The sequence below is a fragment of the Oncorhynchus mykiss genome, chromosome 10, assembly GCF_057628025.1.
Source record: "Oncorhynchus mykiss isolate SJ-2025 chromosome 10, ASM5762802v1, whole genome shotgun sequence".
NCBI classification, from domain to species: domain Eukaryota; kingdom Metazoa; phylum Chordata; class Actinopteri; order Salmoniformes; family Salmonidae; genus Oncorhynchus; species Oncorhynchus mykiss.
Window position 1 is genome coordinate 23,547,787 of NC_143031.1, and position 16,231 is coordinate 23,564,017.

Below are 16,231 nucleotides of genomic sequence, written 5' to 3' on the forward strand. Positions count from 1 at the left end.
TCAAGCACATCGGTGTATTCATTACGACATCTCTTTTGGCTCTTACATTCAAACTCGTTGGCCCACGGCGCATCATTAGTTGTTTTCAGAATCACTGCCAACACGTTGAAGTAACCTGCAAAACAGGAAAGAGGAGGAAGAAACATAAGTCTCACAGTCACACGAACTTTGCCATCACACTGATGATCTCACAAACTACGTGCGAGCTGTGCCTGTTTGCCGGGCTATGGTTGGTGAGCTCGCTGTTACGCCCCCATTAAGGTTGTTTCTAACCAGTTAGCTCATCCAAAATTCCAGAAACTAAATTAACATCAATCCCCTCACTCCCAGTCTACCACCCCACCCAGACGCATTCTTCATTCTTCCCAGTGTACCATGGCCTGGATCTGTTACCTTCCATTTTTAGTCTGGCGGGGCGAACCGACGTGGACTTAAGGGGGGGCACAGTTTCTACGCACTGTGAGTAATTGTGCAGGGAGGCGCATGCCCTTCTCGGCGCGAGCTCTCCCATGCCAGTGGCAGCCTAGCAGCCTGCCCGGCCCATCTCTCTCTCTCCCTCTCTGGGCCTGACGCGAGTGCCCATGTGGCAGTAATGGGCCATGGGAGTGGGCACTGCTGAATCATCCCGACAGGCCATTCCTCCACACATGCATACCAACCCAGTCACACAACCATGAATAGTCTCCCTGAGACTCAGATGATGCTTAGGCTCAAGTAGCTGCTGGTCAGGGTCACAGAGGCTTGGTCAGTTAGCTTGAGTGAACTGCATGTCAGTGTGAATGAATGTCCTACTAGGGATAGTTCACCCAAATTACAAATTGACATATTGGTTTCCTTAACCGATACCAGTATTGCTATATTTTTTCCATGGAAAAAAATGCAAACATGAAGCAGACCTTACTCTTTGGTCTGTTAAAAACCTCCTATATGAATAATATTGTGTGCTATAGCTTGGAAAATAAATACATGTGACTCTGGATGACAACATAATGCTTGTTTTCAACATTAGGGCTGTTTTTCAAAAAAGTTCAATCTGCTTCGTGTTTTGTTTCCTTGCCACGATACTAACGAGTATCGCGATACTGGTATTGTCCCGACCCTAGTAAGCAATCTATGGACAAGGTATGCCAGCAATCCATGCTTTAGTTTAGTTTCCCTGCCACTGTTTCCAAATTCCATTCAGGACATGGTACCGATATTAGCATTTTTCACACATCGTATTCAAATCATTTGTAAGTGACTTTGTGGAGCTTTACTATCAATTTTAGATGTTTTCGGATGATTTGGACATGATGCACCAAATATGCTAATATCGGTACCATGACTTGAATGTGACTTGTGCCACAAAACAGTGCTAGAGAAACTAAACCAAATAATTGATTTCTGTCATACCTTGTCCATAGACTGCTTACAGGGTAAGGAAACCAATGTGTGATCTGTGTGAACTATCCCTTTTTATTTCCTGCATTGTGTGCCACTCCCCACTGCCAACCCCTAACTTTACTGTTCCACTATATTAGATTGTTTCTCCTGGTGACACACTTTGACTGAGGCCAGTGGCTACTTCACCTGACTGAAACCAATAACCAACTCTGTTGGCGTTTTCATTAAGTGGTTACCTCCAGGAACCTTACTGATCCAGTAACCCGGCTTGGCGCCCCATTGCGTCCCAGCTCCCCATCCCTGTCTAAAGAAAGAGGCCTAAGTGCCCCTGTCCATTAAAAAGACAGGAGCACATTTAGAGCCTTTTACCGGCTGAGTTCACCGGGACTCTGCTGACACAATTAATTAGCAAGACAACACACAGTTCTTTCACACAATAAGGCGAGTCTGCGACCTGAAGAGACAAGTCTGTCTGAAAGCATAAGGTTACAGATCCTTTGGTAGACCTTTCCCCAGGAAACTCTCCTCACACCCAGGCATTAGTAGGTGTATTTCCTGTCCCCATCACCTTGGTCCTGCTAAGTCAATGTCAGTCTCATACCAGTTCCCTGCTAACTATCCAAAGCACGCATGGGTGTGGGAGCTGTTTGGGGTCGCCCTCTAAAGCAGACTGGGTAAGCTGCTTATCCTAAGGTCTCTGAGATCGTTACTAGACCACAGCTTGTTTACCTTATGTCGTCAGTTTAAACAACAGGCATACATTGTCCCACGGGCTGAAAAAGGCGAATATTCACCCGCTTAACTTAATATAAGATGAAACATTTAATGAAATGTAAAGTTCAGGAGTGGGAGTGATGGAAAGGAAGGACTATAAGTAACTCTTTAGTGTAGGCCTTCAAAGCTTTAATGTTCCCCCATTGCTAATGTTAATTGCTATGAATCTTTAATAGCAATATTTTGGGTTTTGTCTCTCGAGATGTGATCCATTTCATACAGTTCTAGTTAAACAAAGACAACACAAGTTAGGCCCTGAGAGTAAAAAGTTCTACATTTATATATGTATATACAGTGGCAAGAAAAACTATGTGAACCCTTTGGAATTACCTGGATTTCTGCATAAATTGGTCATCAAATTTGATCTGATCTTCATCTAAGTCACAACAATAGACACACATAGTGTGCTTAAACTTAATAACACACAAATTATTGTATTTTTCTTGTCTTTATTGAATACATCATTTAAACATTCACACTAGGTTGGAAAAAGCATGTGAACCCCTAGTCTAATGACTTCTCCAAAAGCTAATTGGAGTCAGAAGTCAGCTAACCTGGAGTCCAATCAATGAGACGAGGCTGGAGATGTTGGTTAGAGCTGCCTTGCCCTATAAAAAACACAAATTTGAGTTTGCTATTCAAGAAGCATTGCCTGATGTGAACCATGCCTCGATCAAAAGATATCTCAGAAGATTAAGAATTGTTGACTTGCATAAAGCTGGAAAGGGTTACAAAAGTATCTCTAAAAGCCTTGATGTTCATCAGTCCACTGTAAGACAAATTGTCTATAAATGTAGAAAGTTCTGCATTGTTGCTACTCTCCCTAGGAGTGGCTGTCCAACAAAGATGACTGCAAGAGCACGGTTCAGAATGCTCAATGAGGTTAATAAGAATCCTAGTATCAGCTAAAGACTTATAGAAATCTCTGGAACATGCTAACATCTCTGTTGACGAGTCTACGATACGTAAAACACTAAACAAGAATGGTGTTCATGAGAGGACACAACGGAAGAAGCCACTGCTGTCCAAAAGAAAACTGATGCATGTCTGAAGTTCGCAAAAGTGCACCTGGATGTTCCACAGCGCTACTGGCAAAATATTCTGTGGGCAGATGAAACTTCAGTTTAGTTGTTTGGAAGGAACACACAACATTGTGTGGAGAAAAAAGGCACAGCACACCAACATCAAAACCTCATCTCAACTGTAAAGTATGGTGGAGGGAGCATCATGGTTTGGGGCTGCTTTGCTGCCTCAGGGCCTGAACAGCTTGCTATCATCTACGGAAAAATTAATTCCCAAGTTTATCAAGAATTTTTGCGGGAGAATGTTAGGCTATCTGACCGCCAATTTAAGCTCAACAGAAGTTGGGTGACGCAACAGTAGAACGACCCAAAACACAGAAGTAAATCAACAACAGAATGGCTTCAACAGAAGAAAATACGCCTTCTGGAGTGGCCCAGTCAGAGTCCTGACCTGAACCCGATTAAGATGCTGTGGCATGACCTCAAGAGAGAACTTCACACCAGACATCCCAAGAATATTGCTGAACTGAAACAGTTTTGTAAAGAGGAATGGTCCAAAATTCCTCCTGACATTTGTGCAGGTCTGAGCCGCAACTACAGAAAATGCTTGGTTGAGGTTATTGCTGCCAAAGGAGGGTCAACCAGTTATTAAATCCAAGGGTTCACATACTTTCTCCACCCTGCATTGTGAACGTATAATTGTTTGTGTGTTATTACTTTAAGCAGACTGTGTTTGTCTGTTGTTGTGACCTAGATGAAGATCAAATCACATTTTTGACCAATTTATGCAGAAATCCAGGTATTTCCAAATGGTTCACATACTTTTTCTTGACACTATACAAACTCAGGAAAAAAAAATGTCCCTTTTTCAGGACCCTGTCTTTCAACGATAATTAGTAAAAATCCAAATAACTTCACAGATCTTCATTGTAAAGGGTTTAAACACTGTTTCCCATGCTTGTTCAATGAACATGCACCTGTGGAATGGTCATTAAGACACTAACAGCTTACAGACGGTAGGCAATTAAGGTCACAGTTATGAAAACTTAGGACACTAAAGAGGCATTTCTACTGACTCTGAAAAACACCAAAAGAAAGATGCCCAGGGTCCCTGCTCATCTGCGTGAACATACCTTACGCATGCTGCAAGGAGGCATGAGGACTGCAGATGTGGCCAGGGCAATAAATTGCAATGTCCATACTGTGAGATGCCTAAGGCAGCGCTACAGGGAGACAGGATGGACAGCTGATCGTCCTTGCAGTGGCAGACCACGTGTAACAACACCTGCACAGGATCGGGTACATCCGAACATCACACCTGAGGGATAGGTACAGGATGGCAACAACAACTGCCTGAGTTACACCAGGAATGCACAATCCCTCAATCAGTGCTCAGACTGTCCGCAATAGGCTGAGAGGCTGGACTGAGGGCTTGTAGGCCTGTTGTAAGGCAGGTCCTCACCAGACATCACAACATCGCCTATGGGCACAAACCCACCACCGTCGCTGGACCAGACAGGACTGGCAAAAAGTGCTCTTCACTGACGAGTCGCGGTTTTGTCTCACCAGGGGTGATGGTCGGATTCGCGTTTATCATCGAAGGAATGAGTGTTACACCGAGGCCTGTTCTCTGGAGCGAGATCAATTTGCAGGTGGATGGTCGGTCATGGCCTGGGGCGGTGTGTCACAGTATCATCAGACTGAGCTTGTTGTCATTGCAGGCAATCTCAACTCTGTGCGTTACAGGGAAGACATCCTCCTACCTCATGTGGTACCCTTCCTGCCGGCTAATCCTGACATGACCCTCCAGCATGACAATGCCACCAGCCATACTGCTTGTTCTGTGCGTGATTTCCTGCAAGACAGGAATGTCAGTGTTCTGCCATGGCCAGTGACGAGCCCGGATCTCAATTCCATTGAGCACGTCTGGGACCTGTTGGATCAGAGGGTGAGGGATAGGGTCATTCCCCCCAGAAATTTCCAGGAACTTGCAGGTGCCTTGGTGGAAGAGTGGGGTAACATCTCACAGCAAGAACCGGCAAATCTGGTGTAGTCCATGAGGAGGAAATGCACTGCAGTACTTAATGCAGCTGGTGGCCGCACCAGATACTGACTGTTATTTTGACCCCCCCCCCCCTTTGTTTAAGGACACATTATTTCATTTCTGTTAGTGACATATCTGTGGAACTTGTTCAGTTTATGTCTCAGTTGTTGAATCTTGTTATGTTCATACAAATATTTACACATGTTAAGTTTGCTGAAAATAAACGCAGTTGACAGTGAGAGGTAATTTCTTTTTTTGCTGAGTTTATATATATATATAAAGCATTAAAAGTGACATGGCATAAAAGCAGTATGAAACAGTATTCTCTAACAATACTTCACTGATTAAATTCACTGATTAAAAGACAGAAATATACAAATTGTATGCACCAGCATTGCACAATTAGCTGTCAAATTAGCTACTGTATTTGTAAACTGAAACATCAAATAGTTTTGTCAAAGCCTGCATGTCATTCACATATTCCACAATATTGAGGGACAAGTTGAAAGTGTTCAGGAAGAAATAATAGAATAGCTCCACGTAGAAAAAACGCATTTGCTTGTTTGGTAACTCACTAATTCCTCTGACAAGCCCTTGCAGCCATGGTTATGTGGCAAAATGTATTTTTGAAATGTCAACTCCTTGATTGGAATAGTCACAGAGGGAGAGATTCTCAACTGAGAAAATCAATTCTATAGTAGAATTGGTGCAGAATAAAGATGAATATCAATCACCACTTTCCTATATATTTCTAGCTATATTCAATCTTATTTGCACAACTGCAGACATTTCTTCCCCCCTCAGAGTTCAATTATGCATGTATGTAGGAGTGTATGTTAATGAGATAATTATATAGGCCAAGTATCTCATGGTACAGCATGATAAAATAAAACAAAAACCTGTTGATTGTGTGCTCATTAAAACAAAGCCACAAAAGCTTACCTAAATATATCACTTTGCACAATAGTATTTTGTCTTTGATTTCACCAAACAGCTTTCTTTTTGTTTTGACCAGCTAATGGACTAGCTTAGGCAAGCCCCTGTTCCATCTTCCTTGATAACTCAAGACAGTATTAGGTGCAGGTTTGGTGCTTAAGTGAGCTTGATACTCCGATAAAAGGTTGTGAGGTTTGCCTTAGAAGCAGCTGTCCAGGAAAAAGGGTGCACAAAAAAACCCTAGTCAAAATGAATAACTTTAAAGTCCCTACATCCAGACCACAATATTAAAGTCAAAACTCTCTTGGTGAGTGCAGAAGGCAGCTTTTTAAACAACACACTAAATAATACTGTGAAAATATACTGTCCCTGACAAGTCCCGATGTTTGGTAATTTACACACAGTCTTGTCTGCAAGCAGGATGGCTGAATTCTTAATAATTTCCCAGGGTTGGCAGGTGAGGCTAGATGAACAAAACAAGAAATGGAGCAGATCCAGCAGGCCGGGACCTTGGTTGAACATACATCCTCTTAACAATTACATCCTCCTGAGCATTTGCACGGCAACAGATGGAGCTTTCCTGATGGGGGCATTAGCGGAGAGGCGGCAGTGGCCAGGAAAGTGTTCGAGGACTAAGCGGCAATAAGGAAGTGATGACTGTGCACTGTGGGACAGATGTCTCCTGTCTCTTTTCCCTTCTCCTGTCTGCCTCATTATGACCTATGACCCCTCTGTCATCCTGTCTGTTCTCTCTCTCTCTCTCTCTGCCCTCCCCTGAGAAAGATTCTAAGGTCTTGACCTCTTCCCAGTGCCATGATGCATCCCCTAACACCTGCGTCTGAGAGGCTGCTGTAGTGTTTCCCACCGTCTTCATATACAGTAGATGGCCAGGTATTTGCGGTGTGTGTGTGCCTGTGTGTGTAGTTTAAGCCCTCAAACCATGCAGGTGCTCCATGACCTACATTACCCTGTCTTTCCTTCTCTCTTTCTCGTCTTCCTGGCAGGGCACAGCTGTGTGCGATCTGGCAATCTGCATGGAAGTATTTTAATCTCCCTCGCCCTTCTCAAGAGGGACGGCTGGTTCTTCTTGGTAATCTTAGTGTAATGCCCTGATAAAACCCCAGGCTTTGCGATGCTGAATAAAACAATAGATGAGGGACTGGAGACAAAAGCTATCCCTTGGCTTCGTTTAGAATTATACACAGATGACATGGAGCGATGGTAATTGAACTGAGGACGAGAGAATGGATGCCTGCATGTGAATTGGCTCCTAGCTTTCTGTGATGTTACTATTGGAAAAATCAACAAGATTTCCCCTTCTGCTAGTAAAAGAAAGTTATAGAGGAGTGTGATGTCATAAATGGAGGGGTTCATTAAGCTTCCCAGTGAAATCCCCAAAGTAACAATTCTGCCTAGCACCTCCGCGAGATACACCCACGTCCCTTTAAGAAACCCAGACATCAAAGTACCTCGTTTTGCAAATTATCTGCTAGTTGCTGTTTTTCGAAGATTTGTTCATGTGAGGCTACACCCCTTTGGAACACACACGTGATTAGCAATCACATGGGACTTGGAAAATGGGCAGAATCTGCATTGACACGTCTCGTCAGTGAACATTGAACACATCCCGTTCATTCTGCAGCGCATGAAGCAGATAATATTCCTTGTTATTTTTTAACTGCTGCATTGATTTAATTCCCAGATGAGGAGGGCTGTTTGTTCGCTGAGCAAGTGGTGCCCACGGAACAATGCATTATCCTCCTCAGTCAGCGATGGCAATTGGATGGGATGTGTTTTTGTGCTCTGCAACTTCCACTCCGTATGTGGATTGTGTTAAACTAGGCTCTATCCCAGTGCTAAGACATATTCAGTCCAGTATAACACTCCGCAAGACTTAAGAACTCTTCTCCCTCCGCTGCCCTAAAAGGCTCTGCAATGCTGCATGTTGTCCATGGTGTGTAGTGGGTCACACATTCTCCAATTCAACCACCCGGGTAACTGCCCTCCTGTACCTCCACAGTATCTTGGCCTGGAGAGTGTTTTACTTGTAGCTGAGGGAGTCTATGTGAACACTTGGAATTCCTTCAAAGAGAGTAAATATTTATCTTTGCAAGCAAAACTAGGTTACAGTTTTTGTCACCACATACTTGAACACAGAGTTTTCTTTGGTCGGTGCTGCAAGAAATGAACTGGCAGGCCCTTCATGAATGTGCATGCTAAACCAGATTGTGGTTTGAGTTACGTTTATCCCAGAAAATCCAAATGCTTTCACAAGACTGTCAGACAGGATAGTTTTCAAAAAAAACTTTTGTTTAACATTTTACCCCTGGGCGATGCCAATTGTCACTTAGCTTAGTTGCTAATCTCTATCTGGATGCAAAGCCAGACTAATGAATTAATAAATTGACATTTACATTCCATACAGTATAAGCTCCTTGCTAAGAAAAGATTTTGCACTGATTCCAAACAAATCATGCTCCAGTTTCCACAGTTTCTGTATCTAAACATCCAAATTCCTAGACTTTCTTCCCTTACCCCACCAGTAACCAGAAGCTCTGGTGGTGACCCACCTGTTTGTGTGAGCTGGGGAGAAAGTGGCTGAACTGACCTCAAGTCCTCTGTGAAAATAACAACCTCTAACAACAACAATAGGAGGGACTGGTTTTAGGGCTAAGCTCGCAGGCCAAGTGACCGCAGGTTGTGTGGTCACAGCTGTGGTTATCCGGCAGTGGCGGTCACTCTCGCCAGCTGACTTGTCTGGTCAACTTTCTTATCCCCCCTCACCCCTATTTTTACCCTTCCACCCACAGTTTAACATTATGGGATGGGGGGATACATAGTGGCGAGGGCACACTGAAGCCTCTTTACATAAGCACTGAAGATTACCACCGTGGGCCCACTATTACCATACCAGAAGTCTTACGTTGAATTTTCATCTCTTTTCTTTGGCCTATCGAAAAGTGCCACTTCTGTTCTTATTGAATGACACTAATAACCTCTGGTTTCAATAAAACACTGAATCCATCTGTTCATCCACCAAGCTTGAGCTCTGACCAGATATTCTGAAATGAAAGGTTTGTCTGCTGTCACAGACAGTCAAAGATATGAAACCCAAGGAGCAGTAACAGCATCTGAGGAGGCGGCAATCAAATAAGTAACCCTAGGCAACTAAAACAATTTGACTATTGCAGTGCTATGCTGTGATAGCACAATATGCTTTGATAGTGCCCTAAGATTCTCATATCTTTGTGCCTTATTATCCCGAATCACAGTTTGATGCTAGACTTGCCTTGCCGTTGCTGTTTTTCTCTCTCTTATCATAATTGCATAATAGCTGAACAGGCTACAGATGGCACCGGCAGAAAGTCATTTTGTATCCAGAAGGCTGGTGTTGCTAGTGGATACCAGAGCTTGGAATTCCGTCACATTGGCTGCATCTATATGATGATTGAAACAGTCTCTGGATGATTGTCAACTGTTGACAGGTCTGCTGAAAATGCGTACAGGCAATCAAATTCAAGTTTGCAAATGTACAGGAGGAGCTTTGTAGTCTTCCCTCATTCCAGTGTGACTAAATATAGTGCAGTTCAAGCAAAGATAACGCAAGCCTCAAAGAAAATGTCTCAGATACTACTTCAGCTGCTGAGCAAATGTCACCAGGCTAGATCTTAGAGAGGAGGGCTGAGTGTAGTGACAGTGCAAGAGAGCAGCAAACTTCAATTGTATGTCAAATATCATGCGAAATCAAACAATATCAAATCAAATGTATTTGTCACATACACATGGTTAGCAGATGTTAATGCGAGTGTAGTGAAATGCTTGTGTAAGAGACCTACTGCTGAGAAACTGCACTGTGTATGTGTCTAATGGTACCTGATTAGAAGTTGTGGCTGTGTATCTGGAGTGAGCTCATTTGCATTCCATCTTTTCCCCGTCGACTCTGACACAGTTCAGTGTTACCGGGAAGGGCTCTTTGGGTATTCATTTATTCTTAATTTGTGTGGCTGCAATAGGCCCCACTCTGTGATGCCTGCTATTCCAGGGCAGCCCCCTGTCCCTTTATGGCAGGGATGGAGCCCTCTTGATCTACACAGGTCAAAGACTAGGCCTGACTAGAACCACTGAGGGAGTGAAGGGGGTAGTGGGGGTGACGGTGTCACTGAATGCCTAGGAAGCTGTCACTTTGTTTCAGCATTAACGTCTGCATCTGGTCCGCTCTCACTTTGTCCTCCAGCGGAGTATTTACTAACTCACAAGACTGGTCCACGGAGTGGTGGATGGAACTTTCGCTCTGCCAGCTTTGGACGGGATCTAATCTTGCTTAACTTTAGAATAAGATGTGTCAAGTGCTCTAAAATGTGCTATTCAATTGAGTGCAAACATTTTCTGAATGGTCTTTGAGGAGAATATTGCCACCCACATTCGAGTCATGCGCCCTTTCCTGTTTCAGTATGACAATGCTCTCTTTGCACAAAGCAATTTCCATACAGAAATGGTTTGTCGAGATCGGTGTGGAAGAACTTGACTGGCCTGTACAGACCCCTAACTTCAACCCCATTGAACATCTTTGGGATGAATAGCAACGCCTAATCGTGCAACATCAGTGCCCAACTTCACTAATGCTTGTGGCTGAATGGAAGCAATTCCCGGCAGCAATGTTCCAACATCTAGTGGAAAGCCTTCCCAGGAGAGTGGAGGCTGTTATAGCATCAAAGGTGGGACCAACTCCATATTAATACCCATGATTTTGGAATTAAATGTTCGACGAGCAGGTGTCCACATACTTTTGGTAGTGTATCTTCACTCAACAGACCCTCTGTATACATAGACTTGACAGTTAGACATCTCTCCTCACAATTTCAAGCATTTATTGTTACTTTTCTCCATAAACTATTCTGCTGAGCTAAACTCAAAAACACAGGCCTACATTTCCAGTATGTAGGCTATTGCCTGTCTTGTATTAAATGGCAAGCATACTGTTTATATAACTGCCTCTTAGGTAATCTCTCCGTATTCAGTCTAAGTAAGCACCTACCTAATCATTGCCAAGGGCAACGTGAAATTCAGGGAATCCTGATAACATCAAATCAAACTTTATTTGTCACATGCGCTGAATACAACATTTTTAGACCTTACCGTGAAATGATTACTTACAAGCCCTTAACCAACAGTGCAGTTCAAGAAAGAGTTAAGAAAATATTTACCAAATAAACTCAAGTAAAAAATTATAAAAAAGTAACACAATAAAATAACAATAACGAGGCTATATACAGGGGGTACCGGTACCAAATCAATATGCGGGGGTACAGGTTAGTCGAGGTAATTTATACATCAATACAACTATGAGAGCGTGATCTGACGACAGGTAAAATAATCTAAGCTTGGAGCTGCTAATACAAATATTTATATCCAGGCACAATATTTACACAGGAAGCATTATAAGGGGGTATGAAAGTGAGAGTGGGGAGGAGTGGTGCTGCCCTGCTATGGGTTGTGTTTAGCCAGTTTTTGAGTCAATTCTGTAATATGAGCCAGTGTCAGTGCATGTTAGTGATGATGTAGTGGATAATCGGAGGCAGCAGGTCTGTGAGTTATTCCTCAGTAAGTAAGAATAGGTTAGCGTTTGAGAAGCCTTGCGGCTATTTATAGTGGCTGTCAACGCCAGGCTGGGCCCCCACAGTTTTCTAATTGGTTGCAGGTAAGTGTAGCAGCACTACATCTCCTACCATTTCATAGGCAGCTGGGGAAGCCTTGGCCATTATCCCTTTATAACATGAATTGGTGGCTCATTTTTCAACCCCAGACTGGCCCCAGTGAGATGCTGTAAACGCCTCCTGTCAAGGCAAATCGAGGCATAAAGCAGAGGGGATGGTGCCCCTGACATGGCACTCCAGTGCAAACAATATGACATGCCACACATTTGGGACAACAAAATAAATTGGGGAGCTCTCTGAGACCGTGGTGGGGGCTTAAGAGATCCAGGGGCCTAATTCAGCCCAACACAGCGTTTTTGGGGCAGGGGACAGAGTCAATCCTATGCTCGTAGCGAAGCTCCTACCACGAAAATCTGTGTAACATCGGGTGCCAGAATTAGCTGCTCTCTGCACAGATGGCATTGGCTCTTCTCGCTGCAAATACCTCGCATTCTAGTCCAAGCAGACTGACCTCTTCCTTAATCCTAATTAGGAATGTAATTTCCACCCCAGCCTTACCAAGTGCAATTAAAATAAATGTCTTTGTGTTGTGTCGAGAAAGGGAAAATATCCTTTTGTGGGTTTTAATTGGTTTCTGTGTGAAATATTATGGTCAAGAGATGGGCAAGAAATTGTGATTGTGATGACATTTTGAAATACAGTGCCTTGCGAAAGTATTCGGCCCCCTTGAACTTTGCGACCTTTTGCCACATTTCAGGCTTCAAACATAAAGATATAAAACTGTATTTTTTTGTGAAGAATCAACAACAAGTGGGACACAATCATGAAGTGGAACGACATTTATTAACTTTTTTAACAAATCAAAAACTGAAAACTTGGGCGTGCAAAATTATTCAGCCCCTTTACTTTCAGTGCAGCAAACTCTTTCCAGAAGTTCAGTGAGGATCTCTGAATGATCCAATGTTGACCTAAATGACTAATGATGATAAATACAATCCACCTGTGTGTAATCAAGTCTCCGTATAAATGCACTTGCACTGTGATAGTCTCAGAGGTCCGTTAAAAGCGCAGAGAGCATCATGAAGAACAAGGAACACACCAGGCAGGTCCGAGATACTGTTGTGAAGAAGTTTAAAGCCGGATTTGGATACAAATAGATTTCCCAAGCTTTAAACATCCCAAGGAGCACTGTGCAAGCGATAATATTGAAATGGAAGGAGTATCAGACCACTGCAAATCTACCAAGACCTGGCCGTCCCTCTAAACTTTCAGCTCATACAAGGAGAAGACTGATCAGAGATGCAGCCAAGAGGCCCATGATCACTCTGGATGAACTGTAGAGATCTACAGCTGAGGTGGGAGACTCTGTCCATAGGACAACAATCAGTCGTATATTGCACACATCTGGCCTTTATGGAAGAGTGGCAAGAAGAAAGCCATTTCTTAAAGATATCCATAAAAAGTGTTGTTTAAAGTTTTCCACAAGCCACCTGGGAGACACACCAAACATGTGGAAGAAGGTGCTCTGGTCAGATGAAACCAAAATTGAACTTTTTGGCAACAATGCAAAACGTTATGTTTGGCGTAAAAGCAACACCCTGAACACACCATCCCCACTGTCAAACATGGTGGTGGCAGCATCATGGTTTGGGCCTGCTTTTCTTCAGCAGGGACAGGGAAGATGGTTAAAATTGATGGGAAGATGGATGGAGCCAAATACAGGACCATTCTGGAAGAAAACCTGATGGAGTCTGCAAAAGACCTGAGACTGGGACGGAGATTTGTCTTCCAACAAGACAATGATCCAAAACATAAAGCAAAATATACAATGGAATGGTTCAAAATAAACATATCCAGGTGTTAGAATGGCCAAGTCAAAGTCCAGACCTGAATCCAATCGAGAATCTGTGGAAAGAACTGAAAACTGCTGTTCACAAATGCTCTCCATCCAACCTCACTGAGCTCGAGCTGTTTTGCAAGGAGGAATGGGAAAAAATGTCAGTCTCTCAATGTGCAAAACTGATAGAGACATACCCCAAGCGACTTACAGCTGTAATCGCAGCAAAAGGTGGCGCTACAAAGTATTAACTTTAGGGGGCTGAATAATTTTGCACGCCCAATTTTTCAGTTTTTGATTTGTTAAAAAAGTTTGAAATATCCAATAAATGTCGTTCCACTTCATGATTGTGTCCCACTTGTTGTTGATTCTTCACAAAAAAATACAGTTTTATATCTTTATGTTTGAAGCCTGAAATGTGGCAAAAGGTCGCAAAGTTCAAGGGGGCCGAATACTTTCGCAAGGCACTGTATAAACTCAAGCAATGGGGTTTAAACATGGGCATTGCTTGTGCACTCCATAACTCTTGCCAGTGTGTTCATAACAATACACAGATACAGTTGAGGTCGGAAGTTTACATACTCTTAGGTTGGAATCATTGAAACTTGTTTTTCAACCACTCCACAAATTTCTTGTTGACAAACTATAGTTTTGGCAAGTCGGTTAGGACATTTACTTTGTGCATGACACAAGTAATTTTTCCAACAATTGTTTACAGACAGATAATTTCACTTATAATTTAATGTATCACAATTCCAGTGGGTCAGAAGTTTAAATACAGTAATATGACTGCCTTGAACAGCTTGGAAAATTCCAGAAAATAATTTCATGGCTTTAAAAGATTCTGATAGGCTAATTGACCACATTTGAGTCAATTGGAGGTGTACCTGTGGATGTATTTCAAGGCCTACCTTCAAACTCAGTGCCTCTTTGCTTGACATCATAGGAAAATCAAAAGTAATCAGTAAAGATTGTAGACCTCCACAAGTCTGGTTCATCCTTGGGAGCAATTTCCAAACACATGAAGGTACCACGTTCATCTGTACAAACAATAGTATGCAAGTATAAACACCATGGGACCACGCAGCCGTCACACCGCTCTGGAAGGAGACACATTCTGTCTCCTAGAGTTGAACGTACTTTGGTTGGTGTGAAAAGTTCAAATCAATCCCAGAACAACAGCAAAGGACCTTGTGAAGATGCTGGAGGGAACAGGTACAAAAGTATCTATATCCACAGTAAAACATGTCCTATATCAACATTGTGGGTGTGCTTTCCTGCAGCAGAGACTGGTGCACTTCACAAAATAGATGGCATCATGAGGGAAGAAAATTACGTGGATATATTGAAGCAACATCTCAAGACATCAGTCAGGAAGTTAAAGCTTGGTCGCAAATGGGTCTTCCAAATGGACAATGACCCCAAGCATACTTCCAAAGTTGTCAAAATGCCTTAAGGACAACAGATTTAAGGTATTGGAGTGGTCATTACAAAGCCCTGACCTCAATCCTATAGAAACTGTGGGCAGAACTGAAAAAGCATGTGCAAGCAAGGTCGTCTACAAACCTGACTCAGTTACACCAGCTCTGTCAGGAGGAATGGGCCAAAATTCACCCAACTTATTGTGGGAAGCTTGTGGAAGGCTACCTGAAACGTTTGACCCAAGTTAAACAATTTAAAGGCAATGCTACCAAATACTAATTGAGTGTATGTAAACTAATGACCCACTGGGAATGTGAATGTAACGGATTTCCTCCTCCTCGTCTGAGGAGTAAGGATCAGACCAAAGCGCAGCGTGGTAAGTGTTCATGATGATTTTAATCAAAGAAAGCACTGAATCAAAACAATGACGGGAATTTACAAAACCGAAACAGTACCGTGTGGCCCAAACACTCACACGGAAACAAACACCCACCAACCAAAAGTGAAACCCAGGCTACCTAAGTATGATTCTCAATCAGAGACAACTAATGACACCTGTCTCTGATTGAGAACCATACTAGGTCGAACACAAAAACCAACATAGAAAAACAAACATAGACTGCCCACCCCAACTCACGCCCTGACCATACTAAAATAAAGAATAAAATAACAGCACTATGGTCAGAACGTGACAGTGATGAAAGAAATAAAAGCTGAAATAAGTCATTCTATCTACTATTATTCTGACATTTCACATTCTTAAAACAAAGTGGTAATCCTAACTGACCTAAAACAGGGAATTTTTACTAGGATTAAATGTCAGGAATAGTGAAAAACTGAGTTTAAATGTATTTGGCTAAGGTTTACGTAAACTTCCGATAACACATGGAGGTATTGGGGTTAAGTCCCTGGACAGTTTAAAGAGTTGGCAACGCATGTTTTTTTATTTGTCTATTAACTAAATTACCGCCTGGTGATTTACCTCAGAGCTCTATCCCATCAAACACCATTTACACTTAAAGGGCTTTATCATTATTTTCAGAATTTCAAAGTATTATTACAACCTGTGGAAAGGTGTATATATACAGGTAAATCACTTTTTTGACACCATTGGGCCTTTAACACAGACCTTTTTTTTCAGCACCCCAGCGATTACCTC

The 16,231-nt window shown here is 42.7% G+C and overlaps 1 protein-coding gene across 1 annotated transcript in view; it reads right to left on the bottom strand.

Annotated features, from left to right (window-relative positions):
• The window catches only part of jam3b (junctional adhesion molecule 3b), a 50,238-nt gene that overhangs the window by 5,842 nt on the left and 28,165 nt on the right, over positions 1 to 16,231 (bottom strand). Inside the window, exon 2 of the mRNA XM_021617819.3 lies at positions 47 to 115. Within this exon, the coding sequence (XP_021473494.1) occupies positions 47 to 115 (69 nt within the window). The remainder of the gene's footprint in view (positions 1 to 46; positions 116 to 16,231) is intronic.